General features: G+C 42.5%; 1 protein-coding gene across 5 annotated transcripts in view; it reads left to right on the top strand.

The window, feature by feature from the left end:
- LOC128698893 (glutamate-gated chloride channel) overlaps nt 1-17500 on the top strand; it is a 412436-nt gene that overhangs the window by 327408 nt on the left and 67528 nt on the right. For all 5 annotated transcript variants that reach the window (XM_070096884.1, XM_070096886.1, XM_070096883.1 and 2 more), the window contains exon 4: nt 8744-8884. In XM_070096884.1, the coding sequence (XP_069952985.1) occupies nt 8745-8884 (140 nt within the window). In that variant the 5' untranslated portion in view covers nt 8744. The remainder of the gene's footprint in view (nt 1-8743; nt 8885-17500) is intronic.

The raw sequence follows: 17500 nt of genomic DNA on the forward strand, positions 1-17500 counted from the left end.
TAGATGTAGTTGAATATTGTTGTTAAGGGTACACATAGCGCCTCCTGCTCCCTCCTCCTTCTGGACCCATGGAGAGATGTTATCTTAGGCCCCATTGCCTTTGGAGTGGTATCTAGCTCACCCACAAGCCTCCTTCACTTCTTCTTCCTCTGTTGTGTGTACTGTGTCCAGCACTTGGCGGTGTGCCCCACTCCATTAAGTCATTCTGGGGAGCCCCTGTTCTCCTCTGCCTTGAACACTTCTTTGAATCTCTTGGTTGAGTCTTCACCACATACTTCACGGTCATTTCTTGTTGTCTCTCCTCATTCCTTCCTTAGCCACAACTTATCTAGGTCCTTGACTGTTGTTTTCCTCCTGATGTGGCACAGGTACAACAGTTTCGGGTCAGGGATGGCTTTTGCTGCTATGTCGTTTTCCATATTGTCTTTGGGCCTCCCCTTCTTATCTGTGCATATTCGTTTCTGGCTCTACGACTGTTCTCCTTATTCTCCTGAGGGTCCTTTGTATTATATATTTCTTCCATTCCCTAGCAACTTTGGTTTTTTTTTGTCTCCCTTGCACCTTTGGGCAAACCATGGGCTCATCACCAAAGGCTTTTTCATTATTCCTGCTTACCCTTGAGGGTACAAACCCTCCTCCATCAACCTCCTTACATTTGGGTTGCTACATATTCCATCATCCTTCATTAACTGGCTTCCCTGCCAGTTCTTCTTCTGTCCCCACTGAAGCCCCGTTCAGGAAGTTCCTCATTCTTGTGTAGTCCTCCCTTTCTTGTAGGTTTGGCTTCATTCGTCCTGGCCTTCCTTGCTTCTTCCTCCACTTCATAGGCTCTACTGTGTATTCTGAAGCTTAAAACCACCATAGGTCCACTGGCCCCAAGGGGTCTTTCATATGTGATGTCCTCAACATCTGCACTACTCAAAGTGAATACTAAGTCCAGCCTTGCTTGGTTCATCCTCTCCCTCTCTCTCTTGCAGTGTCCCTTACCGTGTTGGCGCATGAAGCCTTTTCCAGTACCACCTCCATCATCTTAGCTCCTCCATGTATCTTGGCCCCCATGTGGGTCCAAGTTCTCCCAATCGATCTCCTTGTGGTTAGTCACCCTGATGATCCAGGAGCTTTTGCCCTGCATGCATGAGCTCTTCTGGCCACTTCAGGCCGAGTGTGTCAATCCATCGCTCTATTTGGCTCTCGTCGTAACTCTTTTGCCTTGGCCTCCTGCTTGTTCTCTTCGGTGGGTTATGCATCACTGCTATTACCACCTTGGGACTCCTCCAGAGGTGAAGCGTTCCCTGCCTATGTAATCACTTTCTTTCTCCTGTCCACCTCTCTTCCAGCTCATCAAAATCTTCCAGCGATTTTTGGATCAGCAATGCCACCCTCCTCCCACCTTCTCCCCCTGTTCCTTCCTCTGTCTTTCCCTCCAAGGATTTGGCATCCCTGCTTGGAAAGATGGCATCTGTTATCTCATACCTGTAACTGGTTTCTGTGATGAGCTATGATGTCCGGTGATGCTTCTTTTGACTCTTTTCATACCACTCCCTCCCACTTATATTTGTTATTCCATCAGCGTTTGTGTACCATACCTCCCTTCAGTTTCCTTTCCAACACTGTGGTTTTGGGGGCCTGTGAGGGTGGGAGACACCCAATTGTTGGCATACTGTGGGATTCCTATAGCTCAGGTGTTGGGTGGAGGCTGTGGGTATGGATTGTTGGTGTGTGTTGGGATGGTGTGATAGGGATTGTATGGTTCTTGAGGAATATTGTGTATTGTGCTTGCCCTTGCTGTTCTTGTTCTGCCTCTGACTGACCCTCTGCTGGTTCCCTCCTTTGTCTCTCTCCTAGCTCCTTTCGCTTTTTTGTCCTCCTTCCCTCAGCTGCTGTCGTTCCTGATTTTTTGTTCTTGTCTCTGTCTAGAAAACACCTCCCTCTTGTACTCTTCCGAGTATTTCAATCGTGGTTTCTCTTGGAGGATCCTGTTCCTGCACTGTTTCCGTCCTGAGAAATCAGCTTGATTGGTCAGGTTTTCCTCCTTCGAGTACCCCCTATTCTCTGAAAATTTACAATCTCTCGTCCATCTCTTCACCTATTTCCGTGATGATTTTTCTCAATCTCCTCCTTCTTTCCTTGCCTGCCTTTCAGTGTGTCCTTTCCTCCCTAGCCTGAAGCCATGGATAAACACTGATTTTGCCCTTTCCTGTCTCCCTACTACCTCACCCTCTGTGACTCCTGGATCCTGCCTGTATGTGGTCAGTTTCTCCCTTGTTTTTTCCAGTGGCCTCAAGATAGCATGGTTGTGCCTCAGCATTCCACCTATCGCCCTCCCTCCATCTGCAACCAGCTGTTCTTTCACTTTTACTCCTTGGTCCTCCTTCCTTGGCAGGCTGGATAATGGACCTTGAGCACCAATTCCATAATTCCCTCCTTCCTGTTCTGGCCTCGCAGCTTCATATGTTGTGTCTTCTTCTGGTCACTGCCCCTGTAACTCGCCTTCAGCCTCATTTTATCTCATCTTCTAGGACCCTTATCTTTAATTACTACCGAGACCGACTTGGTGCCTCCCAATTCTTTTGTCCTCCTTCTCCAACTCCTCTTTTCCAATTTCACAGAGAGCTCTCTCCATTTTTTTCAGAAAGCTCTCCTAATTTTCCTCTCCCACTCTTGTTCCATCCAACCTCCACTGCTCCTCCATCCACTCCTCCCTACCCAGAACCATTTCTCATCTGATCCTTGGTTCCACTTATCAGTCCCCACCATTTTTTTTTTTTTTTTTTTTTTTTTTTTTTTTTTTTTTTTTTTTTACAGAGAGAAGAGAGAAGGAAGGTAGAAGGAGAGAAGAGAGGGAGGAGGAGAAGGAGGGGGAAGGGAGAGAGGAGGGAGGGGGAGAGAGGGAAGAGGAGGGAAGGGAAGGAGGGGGAGAGTGAGTAAGGGAAAATGGAGAAGAGATGGAAGAGAGAGGAGGAAGGAAGGAGAGGGAGAGAGAGAAGGGAGAGGAGAAGAAGGAAGGTAGGAGAGAGGGGATAGTGAGAAGGAGGGGAAGAGAGAGGAGAGAGAGAGAAGGGGAGGTAGAGAGGAAGGGGAAGGGTGGTAGGAGGAAGGGGGAGGGAAGTTGAAGGGAAATTGGGAAGAGAGAGAGGGAGCAAGAGAGAGGAAGGGAGGAGGGAGAGTAGAGGGGAGAAGAGGAGAAGTGGGAGTGGGGAAGGAGAGGACAGAGGGGAGGGAGAGGAAGGGAAGGGTAGGAGAGGGGGAGAGTTAGGGGGAAGGGAAAATGGGGAAGGAGAGAGAGCAAGAGGGAGGGAGAGAGAGGGAAGAGGGGAGGGAGAGAGAGAGAAGGGAGAGGGGAGAGAGAGACAAGAGAGAGAGAGAGAGAGAGAGAGAGAGGAGAGGAGAGAGAGAGAGAGAGAGACAGAGAGAGAGACAGAGAGAGAGAGAGAGAGAGAGAGAGAGGGAGAGAGAGAGAGGAGAGAGGGAGGGAGAGAGGAGGGAGGGGAGGGAGGAGAGAGAAGCAGGGAGGGAGGAGAGAGGGAGAGGAGAGTGGGGGAGGGGAGTGGAGAGAGAGAGGGGGAGGGAGAGTGAAGGGGAAGGGGGTAGGAGGAGGGGGAGCAGATTAGAAATGGGGAAAAGAGGGAAGAGAGGCAAGAGTGAGAGAGAGAGAGAGAGAGAGAGAGAGAGAGAGAGAGAGAGAGAGAGAGAGAGAGAGAGAGAGAGAGAGAGAGAGAGAGAGAGAGAGGGACAGAGAGAGAGACAGAGAGGGAGGGAGGAGAGAGACAGAGAGGGAGGGAGGAGAGAGACAGAGAGGGAGGGAGGAGAGAGACAGAGAGGGAGAGGGAGAGGGAGGAGGGAGAGAGGGGAGAGAGGAGGGGAGAGGAGGGAGGGGAGGAGGAGGAGGGAGGAGAGAGAAGGACAGAGAAGGCAAGGGGAGACAGGACAGAGGGGAGGAGGGGAGAGGGGGAGAAAGGGGAAAGAGGGGGTATGGAAGAGCGAGAGGAGAGGCTGTTAGGGGAGAGGGGAGGGGAGGAGGGAGATGGGGAGGAGGGGAGGGGAGGGGAGATAATGGGAGGAGATGATTAGAGGGGGAGGTGGTTAGGAGGGGGAGGTGTTGGGAGTAAGGCAAGAGATGTTAGAGGGGAGAGATGGGAGAGGGAAGAGAGAGAGAGATAGGTAGAGAGTGATAGGGTAGAGAGGAGAGATATAGGTAAAGAGTGAAGAAGAAAGGCTAGAGATAGGTCTCTTGCTAGAATAGGAAGAGAGGGAGAGAGAAGGAGCGAGGTTCAGATGGTCAGTTCACAGGACGGTGTGAAATCCTGTGTATGTGTTTGTGTGTGTACTACAGCTTACAAGTGCTTGTTCCTGTGTGTGTGTGTGTGTGTGTGTGTGTGTGTGAGAGAGAGAAAGAGAGAAAAGAAAAAAGGGCAGGAAAATTAATGCAACTAAAGTTTTGAACTTACATCCTCCAAATGTATTTCTTTCTCCATTCTGACTCTTCTTTTTCCCCTTCTTTATTGCTCTTTGCTTTCCTCTTACTCTCATCCTCAGGCAGTCTGATGAAAAGAGAGAAGCTATACATCTCTCCCATTGTCTGCTTGCCTGACCTTTTTCTTTCATTTATATATATATATATATATATATAATATATATATAATATATATATATATATATATATATATATATATATATATATATATATATATATATTTTTTTTTATTTATTATCACACCGGCCGATTCCCACCAAGGCAGGGTGGCCCGAAAAAGAAAAACTTTCACCATCATTCACTCCATCACTGTCTTGCCAGAAGGGTGCTTTACACTACAGTTTTTAAACTGCAACATTAACACCCCTCCTTCAGAGTGCAGGCACTGTACTTCCCATCTCCAGGACTCAAGTCCGGCCTGCCGGTTTCCCTGAATCCCTTCATAAATGTTACTTTGCTCACACTCCAACAGCACGTCAAGTATTAAAAACCATTTGTCTCCATTCACTCCTATCAAACACGCTCACGCATGCCTGCTGGAAGTCCAAGCCCCTCGCACACAAAACCTCCTTTACCCCCTCCCTCCAACCCTTCCTAGGCCGACCCCTACCCCGCCTTCCTTCCACTACAGACTGATACACTCTTGAAGTCATTCTGTTTCGCTCCATTCTCTCTACATGTCCGAACCACCTCAACAACCCTTCCTCAGCCCTCTGGACAACAGTTTTGGTAATCCCGCACCTCCTCCTAACTTCCAAACTACGAATTCTCTGCATTATATTCACACCACACATTGCCCTCAGACATGACATCTCCACTGCCTCCAGCCTTCTCCTCGCTGCAACATTCATCACCCACGCTTCACACCCATATAAGAGCGTTGGTAAAACTATACTCTCATACATTCCCCTCTTTGCCTCCAAGGACAAAGTTCTTTGTCTCCACAGACTCCTAAGTGCACCACTCACTCTTTTTCCCTCATCAATTCTATGATTCACCTCATCTTTCATAGACCCATCCGCTGACACGTCCACTCCCAAATATCTGAATACGTTCACCTCCTCCATACTCTCTCCCTCCAATCTGATATTCAATCTTTCATCACCTAATCTTTTTGTTATCCTCATAACCTTACTCTTTCCTGTATTCACCTTTAATTTTCTTCTTTTGCACACCCCTACCAAATTCATCCACCAATCTCTGCAACTTCTCTTCAGAATCTCCCAAGAGCACAGTGTCATCAGCAAAGAGCAGCTGTGACAACTCCCACTTTGTGTGTGATTCTTTATCTTTTAACTCCACGCCTCTTGCCAAGACCCTCGCATTTACTTCTCTTACAACCCCATCTATAAATATATTAAACAACCACGGTGACATCACACATCCTTGTCTAAGGCCTACTTTTACTGGGAAAAAATTTCCCTCTTTCCTACATACTCTAACTTGAGCCTCACTATCCTCGTAAAAACTCTTCACTGCTTTCAGTAACCTACCTCCTACACCATACACTTGCAACATCTGCCACATTGCCCCCCTATCCACCCTGTCATACGCCTTTTCCAAATCCATAAATGCCACAAAGACCTCCTTAGCCTTATCTAAATACTGTTCACTTATATGTTTCACTGTAAACACCTGGTCCACACACCCCCTACCTTTCCTAAAGCCTCCTTGTTCATCTGCTATCCTATTCTCCGTCTTACTCTTAATTCTTTCAATTATAACTCTACCATACACTTTACCAGGTACACTCAACAGACTTATCCCCCTATAATTTTTGCACTCTCTTTTATCCCCTTTGCCTTTATACAAAGGAACTATGCATGCTCTCTGCCAATCCCTAGGTACCTTACCCTCTTCCATACATTTATTAAATAATTGCACCAACCACTCCAAAACTATATCCCCACCTGCTTTTAACATTTCTATCTTTATCCCATCAATCCCGGCTGCCTTACCCCCTTTCATTTTACCTACTGCCTCACGAACTTCCCCCACACTCACAACTGGCTCTTCCTCACTCCTACAAGATGTTATTCCTCCTTGCCCTATACACGAAATCACAGCTTCCCTATCTTCATCAACATTTAACAATTCCTCAAAATATTCCTTCCATCTTCCCAATACCTCTAACTCTCCATTTAATAACTCTCCTCTCCTATTTTTAACTGACAAATCCATTTGTTCTCTAGGCTTTCTTAACTTGTTAATCTCACTCCAAAACTTTTTCTTATTTTCAACAAAATTTGTTGATAACATCTCACCCACTCTCTCATTTGCTCTCTTTTTACATTGCTTCACCACTCTCTTAACTTCTCTCTTTTTCTCCATATACTCTTCCCTCCTTGCATCACTTCCACTTTGTAAAAACTTCTCATATGCTAACTTTTTCTCCCTTACTACTCTCTTTACATCATCATTCCACCAATCGCTCCTCTTCCCTCCTGCACCCACTTTCCTGTAACCACAAACTTCTGCTGAACACTCTAACACTACATTTTTAAACCTACCCCATACCTCTTCGACCCCATTGCCTATGCTCTCATTAGCCCATCTATCCTCCAATAGCTGTTTATATCTTACCCTAACTGCCTCCTCTTTTAGTTTATAAACCTTCACCTCTCTCTTCCCTGATGCTTCTATTCTCCTTGTATCCCATCTACCTTTTACTCTCAGTGTAGCTACAACTAGAAAGTGATCTGATATATCTGTGGCCCCTCTATAAACATGTACATCCTGAAGTCTACTCAACAGTCTTTTATCTACCAATACATAATCCAACAAACTACTGTCATTTCGCCCTACATCATATCGTGTATACTTATTTATCCTCTTTTTCTTAAAATATGTATTACCTATAACTAAACCCCTTTCTATACAAAGTTCAATCAAAGGGCTCCCATTATCATTTACACCTGGCACCCCAAACTTACCTACCACACCCTCTCTAAAAGTTTCTCCTACTTTAGCATTCAAGTCCCCTACCACAATTACTCTCTCACTTGGTTCAAAGGCTCCTATACATTCACTTAACATCTCCCAAAATTTCTCTCTCTCCTCTGCATTCCTCTCTTCTCCAGGTGCATACACGCTTATTATGACCCACTTCTCGCATCCAACCTTTACTTTAATCCACATAATTCTTGAATTTACACATTCATATTCTCTTTTCTCCTTCCATAACTGATCATTTAACATTACTGCTACCCCTTCCTTTGCTCTAACTCTCTCAGATACTCCAGATTTAATCCCATTTATTTCCCCCCACTGAAACTCTCCTACCCCCTTCAGCTTTGTTTCGCTTAGGGCCAGGACATCCAACTTCTTTTCATTCATAACATCAGCAATCATCTGTTTCTTGTCATCCGCACTACATCCACGCACATTTAAGCAACCCAGTTTTATAAAGTTTTTCTTCTTCTCTTTTTTTAGTAATTGTATACAGGAGAAGGGGTTACTAGCCCATTGCTCCCGGCATTTTAGTCGCCTCATACGACACGCATGGCTTACGGAGGAAAGATTCTTTTCCACTTCCCCATGGACAATAGAAGAAATAAAAAAGAACAAGAGCTATTTAGAAAAAGGAGAAAAACCTAGATGTATGTATATATATATATGCATGTGCGTGTCTGTGAAGTGTGACCAAAGTGTAAGTAGGAGTAGCAAGATATCCCTGTTATCTTAGCGTGTTTATGAGACAGAAAAAGAAACCAGCAATCCTACCATCATGCAAAACAGTTACAGGTTTTTGTTTCACAGTCATCTGGCAGGACGGTAGTACTTCCCTGGGTGGTTGCTGTCTACCAACCTACTACCTATAACCCTTTCAGGTTTAGCCTAGTCAATATAATGTAAGTTTACATATATAAACATATATATATACATCTATACACATACATATATATCTATATATATATATATATCTATATATATATATATATATATATATATATATATATATATGTATATATATATATATATGTATATATATATATATATATATATGTATATATATATATATATATATATATATATATATATATATATATATATATATATATATATGTAAACTTACATTATATTGACTAGGCTAAACCTGAAAGGGTTATACAACTCTAGGGCAACGGGAGGCAATCGGAGGTTTGATCCTTGGAAAGGGAGGAAACAACGCCAATTCCTTGGATCCAGTGCCCTTCACCAGCTAAAACTTACCGATTTGATTATCTGAATTTATGTCTTTCAATTGTGATTTTTCTTGTTTCTCCACAGGATGGGCGGCGACGTTATGAGCGTGGGCGTGGGTGCAGGTGTGGGTGCAGGCGTGGGTGCTGGCGTGGGTGCAGGCGTGGGTGCAGGCGTAGGTGCGAAACAGCTTCTCATCTTATTCTTCACTCTTCTTGCCACTTTCTGGTAACTATCAACGGAAAGAAACATGGTGTGTGGGGGAAAAGTGGTACACGATCGATACGTTGTTTTAAAAATGATCTGCGGTGTGTTCTGAATTGTTGCAGCCACGGTTTTGTGGGTTAGTTGTGAATTGTTGCAGCCATGGTATTGTGGGTTAGTTGTGAATTGTTGCAGCCATGGTATTGTGGGTTAGTTGTGAATTGTTGCAGCCACGGTATTGTTGGTTAGTTGTGAATTGTTGCAGCCACGGTATTGTGGGTTAATTGTGAATTGCTGCAGCCACGGTATTGTGGGTTAATTGTGAATTGCTGCAGCCACGGTATTGTGGGTTAATTGTGAATTGCTGCAGCCACGGTATTGTGGGTTAATTGTGAATTGCTGCAGCCACGGTATTGTGGGTTAATTGTGAATTGCTGCAGCCACGATATTGTGGGTTAGTTGTGAATTGCTGCAGCCACGGTATTGTGGGTTAGTTGTGAATTGTTGCAACCATGGTATTGTGGGTTAATTGTGAATTGTTGCAGCCACGGTATTGTGGGTTAATTGTGAATTGTTGCAGCCATGGTATTGTGGGTATAATTGTGAATTGTTGCAGCCATGGTATTGTGGGTTAATTGTGAATTGCTGCAGCCACGGTATTGTGGGTTAATTGTGAATTGCTGCAGCCACGGTATTGTGGGTTAATTGTGAATTGCTGCAGCCACGGTATTGTGGGTTAGTTGTGAATTGTTGCAGCCATGGTATTGTGGGTTAATTGTAAATTGTTGCAGCCATGGTATTGTGGGTTAGTTGGCAATTGTTGCAGCCATGGTATTGTGGGTTAATTGTGAATTGTTGCAGCCACGGTATTGTGGGTTAGTTGTGAATTGTTGCAGCCATGGTATTGTGGGTTAATTGTGAATTGTTGCAGTCACGGTATTGTGGGTTAGTTGTGAATTGTTGCAGCCATGGTATTGTGGGTTAATTGTGAATTGTTGCAGCCATGGTATTGTGGGTTAATTGTGAATTGCTGCAGCCATGGTATTGTGGGTTAATTGTGAATTGTTGCAGCCACGGTATTGTGGGTTAATTGTGAATTGTTGCAGCCATGGTATTGTGGGTTAATTGTGAATTGTTGCAGTCACGGTATTGTGGGTTAATTGTGAATTGTTGCAGCCATGGTATTGTGGGTTAATTGTGAATTGCTGCAGCCATGGTATTGTGGGTTAATTGTGAATTGCTGCAGCCATGGTATTGTGGGTTAGTTGTGAATTGTTGCAGCCATGGTATTGTGGGTTAGTTGTGAATTGTTGCAGCCATGGTATTGTGGGTTAATTGTGAATTGTTGCAGCCATGGTATTGTGGGTTAATTGTGAATTGTTGCAGCCATGGTATTGTGGGTTAGTTGTGAATTGTTGCAGCCACGGTATTGTGGGTTAATTGTGAATTGCTGCAGCCACGGTATTGTGGGTTAATTGTGAATTGTTGCAGCCATGGTATTGTGGGTTAATTGTGAATTGTTGCAGCCATGGTATTGTGGGTTAGTTGTGAATTGTTGCAGCCATGGTATTGTGGGTTAGTTGTGAATTGTTGCAGCCATGGTATTGTGGGTTAGTTGTGAATTGTTGGAGCCATGGTATTGTGGGTTAGTTGTGAATTGCTGCAGCCACGGTATTGTGGGTTAATTGTGAATTGCTGCAGCCACGGTATTGTGGGTTAATTGTGAATTGCTGCAGCCACGGTATTGTGGGTTAATTGTGAATTGCTGCAGCCATGGTATTGTGGGTTAGTTGTGAATTGCTGCAGCCACGGTATTGTGGGTTAATTGTGAATTGCTGCAGCCACGGTAGTTGTGAATTGCTGCAGCCACGGTATTGTGGGTTAATTGTGAATTGCTGCAGCCACGGTATTGTGGGTTAGTTGTGAATTGCTGCAGCCACGGTATTGTGGGTTAATTGTGAATTGCTGCAGCCACGGTATTGTGGGTTAATTGTGAATTGCTGCAGCCACGGTATTGTGGGTTAATTGTGAATTGCTGCAGCCACGGTATTGTGGGTTAGTTGTGAATTGCTGCAGCCACGGTATTGTGGGTTAATTGTGAATTGCTGAAGCCACGGTATTGTGGGTTAGTTGTGAATTGCTGCAGCCATGGTATTGTGGGTTAATTGTGAATTGCTGCAGCCACGGTATTGTGGGTTAGTTGTGAATTGTTGCAGCCATGGTATTGTGGGTTAGTTGGGAATTGTTGCAGCCACGGTATTGTGGGTTAGTTGTGAATTGCTGCAGCCACGGTATTGTGGGTTAATTGTGAATTGCTGCAGCCACGGTATTGTGGGTTAGTTGTGAATTGCTGCAGCCACGGTATTGTGGGTTAATTGTGAATTGCTGCAGCCACGGTATTGTGGGTTAGTTATGAATTGCTGCAGCCACGGTATTGTGGGTTAATTGTGAATTGCTGCAGCCACGGTATTGTGGGTTAATTGTGAATTGCTGCAGCCACGGTATTGTGGGTTAATTGTGAATTGCTGCAGCCATGGTATTGTGGGTTAGTTGTGAATTGCTGCAGCCACGGTATTGTGGGTTAATTGTGAATTGCTGCAGCCACGGTATTGTGGGTTAGTTGTGAATTGTTGCAGCCATGGTATTGTGAGTTAGTTGTGAATTGTTGCAGCCACGGTATTGTGGGTTAGTTGTGAATTGCTGCAGCCACAGTATTGTGGGTTAATTGTGAATTGCTGCAGCCACGGTATTGTGGGTTAGTTGGGAATTGTTGCAGCCATGGTATTGTGAGTTAGTTGTGAATTGTTGCAGCCATGGTATTGTGGGTTAGTTGGGAATTGTTGCAGCCATGGTATTGTGAGTTAGTTGTGAATTGTTGCAGCCATGGTATTGTGAGTTAGTTGTGAATTGTTACAGTCACGGTATTGTGGGTTAGTTGTGAATTGTTCCAGCCATGGTATTGTGAGTTAGTTGTGAATTGTTCCAGCCATGGTATTGTGAGTTAGTTGTGAATTGTTCCAGCCATGGTATTGTGAGTTAGTTGTGAATTGTTACAGCCAGGGAATTGTGAGTTAGTTGTGAATTGTTACAGTCACGGTATTGTGGGTTAGTTGTGAATTGTTCCAGCCACGGTATTGTTGGTTAGTTGTGAATTGTTCCAGCCATGGTATTGTGAGTTAGTTGTGAATTGTTCCAGCCATGGTATTGTGAGTTAGTTGTGAATTGTTCCAGCCATGGTATTGTGAGTTAGTTGTGAATTGTTACAGTCACGGTATTGTGGGTTAGTTGTGAATTGTTGCAGCCACGGTATTGTGGGTTAGTTGTGAATTGTTGCAGCCACGGTATTGTGGGTTAGTTGTGAATTGTTGCAGCCACGGTATTGTGGGTTAGTTGTAAATTGTTGCAGCCACGGTATTGTGGGTTAGTTGTGAACTGTCACAGTCACGGTATTGTGTGTTAGTTGTGAACTGTCACAGTCACGGTATTGTGGGTTAGTTGTGAACTGTCACAGTCACGGTATTGTGTGTTAGTTGTGAACTGTCACAGTCACGGTATTGTGTGTTTGTTGTGAACTGTCACAGTCACGGTATTGTGTGTTAGTTGTGAACTGTCACAGTCACGGTATTGTGTGTTAGTTGTGAACTGTCACAGTCACGGTATTGTGGGTTAGTTGTGAATTGTTGCAGCCACGGTATTGTGTGTTAGTTGTGAACTGTCACAGTCACGGTATTGTGTGTTTGTTGTGAACTGTCACAGTCACGGTATTGTGTGTTAGTTGTGAACTGTCACAGTCACGGTATTGTGTGTTAGTTGTGAACTGTCACAGTCACGGTATTGTGGGTTAGTTGTGAATTGTTGCAGCCACGGTATTGTGGGTTAGTTGTGAACTGTCACAGTCACGGTATTGTGTGTTAGTTGTGAACTGTCACAGTCACGGTATTGTGGGTTAGTTGTGAACTGTCACAGTCACGGTATTGTGTGTTAGTTGTGAACTGTCACAGTCACGGTATTGTGTGTTAGTTGTGAACTGTCACAGTCACGGTATTGTGTGTTAGTTGTGAACTGTCACAGTCACGGTATTGTGTGTTAGTTGTGAACTGTCACAGTCACGGTATTGTGGGTTAGTTGTGAATTGTTGCAGCCACGGTATTGTGGGTTAGTTGTGAACTGTCACAGTCACGGTATTGTGGGTTAGTTGTGAACTGTCACAGTCACGGTATTGTGGGTTAGTTGTGAACTGTCACAGTCACGGTATTGTGGGTTAGTTGTGAATTGTTGCAGCCACGGTATTGTGGGTTAGTTGTGAATTGTCACAGTCACGGTATTGTGTGTTAGTTGTGAACTGTCACAGTCACGGTATTGTGGGTTAGTTGTAAATTATTGCAGTCACGGTATTGTGTGTTAGTTGTGAACTGTCACAGTCACGGTATTGTTGGTTAGTTGTAAATTATTGCAGCCACGGTATTGTGTGTTAGTTGTGAACTGTCACAGTCACGGTATTGTGGGTTAGTTGTGAATTGTTGCAGCCACGGTATTGTGGGTTAGTTGTGAATTGTCACAGTCACGGTATTGTGTGTTAGTTGTGAACTGTCACAGTCACGGTATTGTGGGTTAGTTGTAAATTATTGCAGTCACGGTATTGTGTGTTAGTTGTGAACTGTCACAGTCACGGTATTGTGGGTTAGTTGTAAATTATTGCAGTCACGGTATTGTGTGTTAGTTGTGAACTGTCACAGTCACGGTATTGTTGGTTAGTTGTAAATTATTGCAGCCACGGTATTGTGTGTTAGTTGTGAACTGTCACAGTCACGGTATTGTGTGTTAGTTGTGAACTGTCACAGTCACGGTATTGTGTGTTAGTTGTAAACTGTCACAGTCACGGTATTGTGTGTTAGTTGTGAACTGTCACAGTCACGGTACTGTGTGTTAGTTGTAAACTGTCACAGTCACGGTATTGTGTGTTAGTTGTAAACTGTCACAGTCACGGTACTGTGTGTTAGTTGTAAACTGTCACAGTCACGGTACTGTGTGTTAGTTGTAAACTGTCACAGTCACGGTACTGTGTGTTAGTTGTAAACTGTCACAGTCACGGTATTGTGTGTTAGTTGTAAACTGTCACAGTCACGGTATTGTGTGTTAGTTGTAAACTGTCACAGTCACGGTATTGTGTGTTAGTTGTAAACTGTCACAGTCACGGTACTGTGTGTTAGTTGTAAACTGTCACTGTCACGGTACTGTGTGTTAGTTGTAAACTGTCACAGTCACGGTACTGTGTGTTAGTTGTAAACTGTCACAGTCACGGTACTGTGTGTTAGTTGTAAACTGTCACAGTCACGGTACTGTGTGTTAGTTTTAAACTGTCACAGTCACGGTATTGTTTCAAAAAGTGTCTTTTTTTAATGCCTGACGACCATTTTATTTCTTCTTCTTTGTAATTTCTATGACTTTCATGTAGGCCTAAAGTCAATGGCCTACATGTCAATGGTCCAAGTCGGACCGAAACGTCGTCGTAAGCTTCTCTCTTTTATGTGCGGGTTATTTGTGTAATTTTCACATTATTTCAAAACTATATCTTAGTTTTCCTATAGTTTAATAGTTTTAATTTAGGTAAATAACTTGGTATCCCGTTTTAGGGGATTCACCGTTTTAAAACACCAGTTTTAGGGTCTTCGTAAATCTTATAAGTCTAATTATGGGTCTTTCTCTTATCGTCACTTTTTGTATTAACGTTTCTGTGTTTTGAGACGTTATTATCAGGTATTATCAGTCAGCACTTACAAAGAAATGCAGTTTATCTTTAGATATCTTTTATTCAGTTTTCAATAAGTTCTAGATTAAAGCTGAGTCGAAAAAACATTTAGTGGTTCTCTAAGGTTCAGGTCTTGAACCTTGAAGTTTTAGTGACTTTCAAATCTAACTCCTTTAAAGATTTTAGATAAAGACACACATGGTAAACGCTTGTGTAGCTTTAATGTGGAGACGTTTGGAAAATCAGTACAGAGAATACTACTGGAGACGGTTGAAGGCGTGAAGAAAGAGATTGGGGTGATCAGTCCCTTATCCTAGAAAGGTGTTCTGTCTAACACTCGTTTGAACAGAACACCTCTTTCCTAGGATAATCAGTTTTAACTAATTCTTCACGTTTCCTTCATTCTCCAACTGACTAATCTAGTCTAAAGGACGGATCACTTGTAGCTTCTTCATATCTATCGTCTGCAGTGTTATTCTCTGTGTTTGGACTGATGAAGCCACTGATTGGCGAAGTGTTTCCACAATAAAGATACCCAAGTGATGCCCATGTATCATGTTCATCTCATTTTCGGTACTGAAAATGATTAACACGATCCTTCCGAGAGCACTATAGATTCCTCAGAACTTTCAGTGACTCTTAAGTCTAACTCTTTCTAAGAGTATTACAGAGCCCTAATAAGTGACTCTAACTGTTTCTAAGAGTATTATAGAGCCCTAATAAGTGACTCTCAAGTCTAACTCTATCTAAAAGTATTACAGAGCCCTACTAAGCTCCAGTAACTCTTACAAAACTTATTCTAGATTAATACGGGTCTCTAAGAGGCTGTAATGACTCCCTCACCTCAAACTTCTAGATTTCTACGAATTCCTGATATGACTTTACACAACTATGAAATATTTGAAGTGACAAACCTCCTTCAGAATTGCGACTCATCTCACAAAGGAAGCCTCGTCTATCTCACAGGAGGCTTCCGGTAATCTACAGGATGTATACTTTGGCTTCCTGAAGAAAATCACTGAAGAAACATGTCTTCTTTCTCTATCTTTCTCAAGAAATGAGTCCTAATTCTGAGCGTACAAGTGTCTGTACTTTTTAAATTCAAATTCTTAAATTCTCTCTTCCTCGCGGGAACTGATAAAAAAAATCAAATTATATTACGTGTAACCATTAAAAATTCTGTTGGCATTATTTTTAAGGGGTGAGAGAATATATATTTTAAACCGTTAATTCTAGGTATTTTCGTCTCTAAAAAATTCTATTTAGACCCATGAGAATTTTTTTTGTAATAATATTTCCCTGCCGTTCGTCAACTAAAGTTTTTATTAAACAATCACAATCAAATATTCTGCAAGAAAATATTCCTCCAAAAAAAATCCCAGTTGATTATTTTCTTAAACAAGAACTATTTTCTTAATTAAAAATTTCTTAATTAAAAACGTCTTAATCGAAAAATTTTGATTCAAAATATCTAAAATTAAAACTTTCGAACAAATATATATTAATTTTAGTGAAAAAAGGGAGAAATTTCCCTAGAAACGAAAGAACAGAGAGCGAATATTAGTGTAATATTTTGGGAAATATTGGGAACAAGCGATACAAGATGCAAAACTTTCACGGGAGGAGTTGAATGATAGCTCTAGGGCCTTCCGTGTTGCAATGAACACATCAACAGGAGCTTGCAATGTTGCAGAAAATACGACCACAGGAAGCGCCATTGCTCCCGCAAGAGAGCTTCCTGTGATCGTATTTTCTGCAACATTTCAAGCTCCTGATGATGCCTTGATTGCAACACGGAAGGACTAGAGCTACCATTCAACTCCCCCCCCCCCCCGGTGGCTGTTTTGCATAGTGTAATATATAAATATTTTAATTTTTTTTTTATTTCGAAGATCCTTCAAGAAAATTTTTCAAAATAGAAAATGTTATTTGATGGATCAATAAAACTCATTTTGATGGATCAATAAAACTCATTTTGATGGATCAATAAAACTCATTTTGATGGATCAATAAAACTCATTTTGATGGATCAATAAAACTCATTTTGACGGATCAATAAAACTCATTTTGATGGATCAATAAAACTCATTTTGACGGATCAATAAAACTCATTTTGATGGATCAATAAAACTCATTTTGATGGATCAATAAAACACACTTGACGGATAAATAAAACTCACTTAACGGATCAATAAAATTCACTTAACGGATCAATAAAACTCACGTGACGGATCAGTAAAACTCACTTGAAGGATCAATAAAACTCAACTTGACGGATCAATAAAACTCACTTGACGGATCAATAAAACTCACTTGACGGATCAGTAAAACTCACTTGAAGGATCAGTAAAACTCACTTGAAGGATCAATAAAACTCACTTGACGGATCAGTAAAACTCACTTGAAGGATCAATAAAACTCACTTGACGGATAAATAAAACTCACGTGACGGATCAATAAAACTCACTTGACGGATCAATAAAACTCACTTGACGGATCAATAAAACTCACTTGACGGATCAATAAAACTCACTTGACGGATCAATAAAACTCACTTGACGGATCAATAAAACTCACTTGACGGATCAATAAAACTCACTTGACGGATCAATAAAACTCACTTGACGGATCAATAAAACTCACGTGACGGATCAGTAAAACTCACTTGAAGGATCAATAAAACTCACTTGACGGATCAATAAAACTCACTTGACGGATCAATAAAACTCACTTGACGGATCAATAAAACTTCCCCATAGCTTCAAATATCGTCATTTTCTTTATTCTGGTTTTTACTCCCGGGTCGTAAGTGCTGTTGTGATACTGACAAACAATGGAAAAGTGACACTTGTGTACTCAGGACAATAATTACTCGAAATATTTCGCCAAGA

This window comes from Cherax quadricarinatus, chromosome 55 (assembly GCF_038502225.1).
Source record: "Cherax quadricarinatus isolate ZL_2023a chromosome 55, ASM3850222v1, whole genome shotgun sequence".
Taxonomy (NCBI): domain Eukaryota; kingdom Metazoa; phylum Arthropoda; class Malacostraca; order Decapoda; family Parastacidae; genus Cherax; species Cherax quadricarinatus.